At 42.4% G+C, this 1,901-nt stretch overlaps 1 protein-coding gene across 1 annotated transcript in view; it reads left to right on the top strand.

Moving 5' to 3' along the window:
* LOC105000618 overlaps positions 1 to 1,901 on the top strand; it is a 122,291-nt gene that overhangs the window by 50,580 nt on the left and 69,810 nt on the right. The window contains 1 exon segment of the mRNA XM_010856563.1: positions 528 to 581. Within this exon segment, the coding sequence (XP_010854865.1) occupies positions 528 to 581 (54 nt within the window).

Genomic DNA, 1,901 nt, shown 5'->3' with positions numbered 1-1,901 from the left:
TGACCTTAAAGGGTTCTTTAAGCTTTTATTTATCTATTTATTTTTGGAAAACTGAAACTAATACCATTTGCTAAGATGCAAAAAAAAAAAAAAAAAAAAGAAGAAGAAGAAGAACTCTACTCAAAATAATCTAAATGTTCATTTATTCCTGAGAGAAATTCCCATCTATGCAGTTGCCTTTTAGTTTTAGAGTAAAGTGTCCCCATCATGTTGAATCATGCTATCAAGGGGAATAAATTTCAGAGGTTACCCTCATCTCTTAAATACTTGTAGGTGATTTGAGAAACTAAAAAAGGAAAAGATGTAATGCCAAACTAGAAGGGAATGAAAGGTGAGAGGTAGAATCACATCAAAAAAGAGTTCTGTATATTATACGATACCTGCATGTTAACATTTTGATAAACTTTCCCTAATTTTCTCTCAAAATTGATTTTGGCAAATCATGAAAGTCCTAGCTTTACTGAAATAATTTTAGCTAATAGCCATCTAATTTCTCTATTACCTAAATTTTGCCCTTTTTTTTGTAGATGATAACAAGGTCTTTAAGAACAGATTGCTGAAAGGTGTGAAGTCTTTTAAAGGTGAGTGAGAAACATAAGCCCTCTTACACAGGGCTGGGAAATACTCTTGTAGGGCACAAACAGAACCTTGTGCACCAGAACCCAAGATAAAGGAGCAGTGACCCACAAGAGACTGACCCAGACTTGCCTGTGAGTGTCCAGGAGTCTCCAGCAGAGATGTGGGTTGGTGGTGGCCTGCTGCAGGGTTGGGGCACTGAGTGTAGCGGTGCATGCATGGGATCTTTTGAAGGAGGTCACCATTATCTCCATTACCTCCACCATAGTTTGCTAAGTCGCGTCAGTTGCATCCGACTCTGTGCGACCCCATAGACGGCAGCCCACCAGGCTCCCCCGTCCCTGGGATTCTCCAGGCAAGAACACTGGAGTGGGTTGCCATTTCCTTCTCCAATGCATGAAAGTGAAAAGTGAAAGTGAAGTAGCTCAGTTGTGTCCAACTCTGTGCAACCCCATAGACGGCAGCCCACCAGGCTCCCCTGTCCATGGGATTCTCCAGGCAAGAGTACTGGAGTGGGGTGCCATTGCCTTCTCCGTTGTTTGGCCCCAGGTAAATAGCAGGGAAGGAATACAGCTCCACCCACCAACAGAAAATTGGATTAAAAATTTACTGAGCAAGGCCCCGCCCATCAAAACAAGACCCAGTTTTCCTCGCAGTCAGTCTCTCCCATCAGGAAACTTCCATAAGCCTCTTGTCCTTCTATACCAGAGGGCAGAGAGACTGAAAACCACAATAACAGAAAACTAACCAACCTAATAACATGGACCACAGCCTTGTTTAACTCAATGAAACTATGAGCCATGCCGTGTAGGGCCACCCAAGATGGATGGGTCATGGTGGAGAGTTCTGAAAAAATGTAGTCCACTGGAGAAGGGAATGGCAAACTGCTTAAGTATTCTTGCCTTGAGAACCCCATGAACAGTATGAAAAAACAAAAAGATAGACACTGAAAGATGAACTCCTCAGGTTGGTAGGTGCCCAATATGCTACTGGAGATCAGTGGAGAAATAACTCCAGAAAGAATGAAGAGATGGAGCCAAACCAAAAACAACACCCAATTGTGGATGTGAAGGTGATGGAAGCAAGGTCCAATGCTGTAAAAAGCAATATTGCATAGGAACCTGGAATGTTAGGTCCATGAATCAAGGCAAATTGGAAGTGGCCAAAAGGAGATGGGAAGAGTGAATGTCGACATTCTAGGAATCAGTGAACTAAAATGGACTGGAATGGGTGCATTTAACTCAGATGTTCACTACATCTACTACTGTGGGCAAGAATCCCTTAGAAGAAATGGAGTAGCCATCATAGTCAAAAAAGAGTCTGAA

The sequence above is a fragment of the Bison bison genome, unplaced genomic scaffold (assembly GCF_000754665.1).
Source record: "Bison bison bison isolate TAMUID 2011002044 unplaced genomic scaffold, Bison_UMD1.0 scf7180017864371, whole genome shotgun sequence".
Classification (NCBI taxonomy): Eukaryota; Metazoa; Chordata; class Mammalia; order Artiodactyla; family Bovidae; genus Bison; species Bison bison.
The sequence above is the reverse complement of the archived record's forward strand: the minus strand, read 5'-3'. Positions and strand labels throughout refer to the sequence as shown.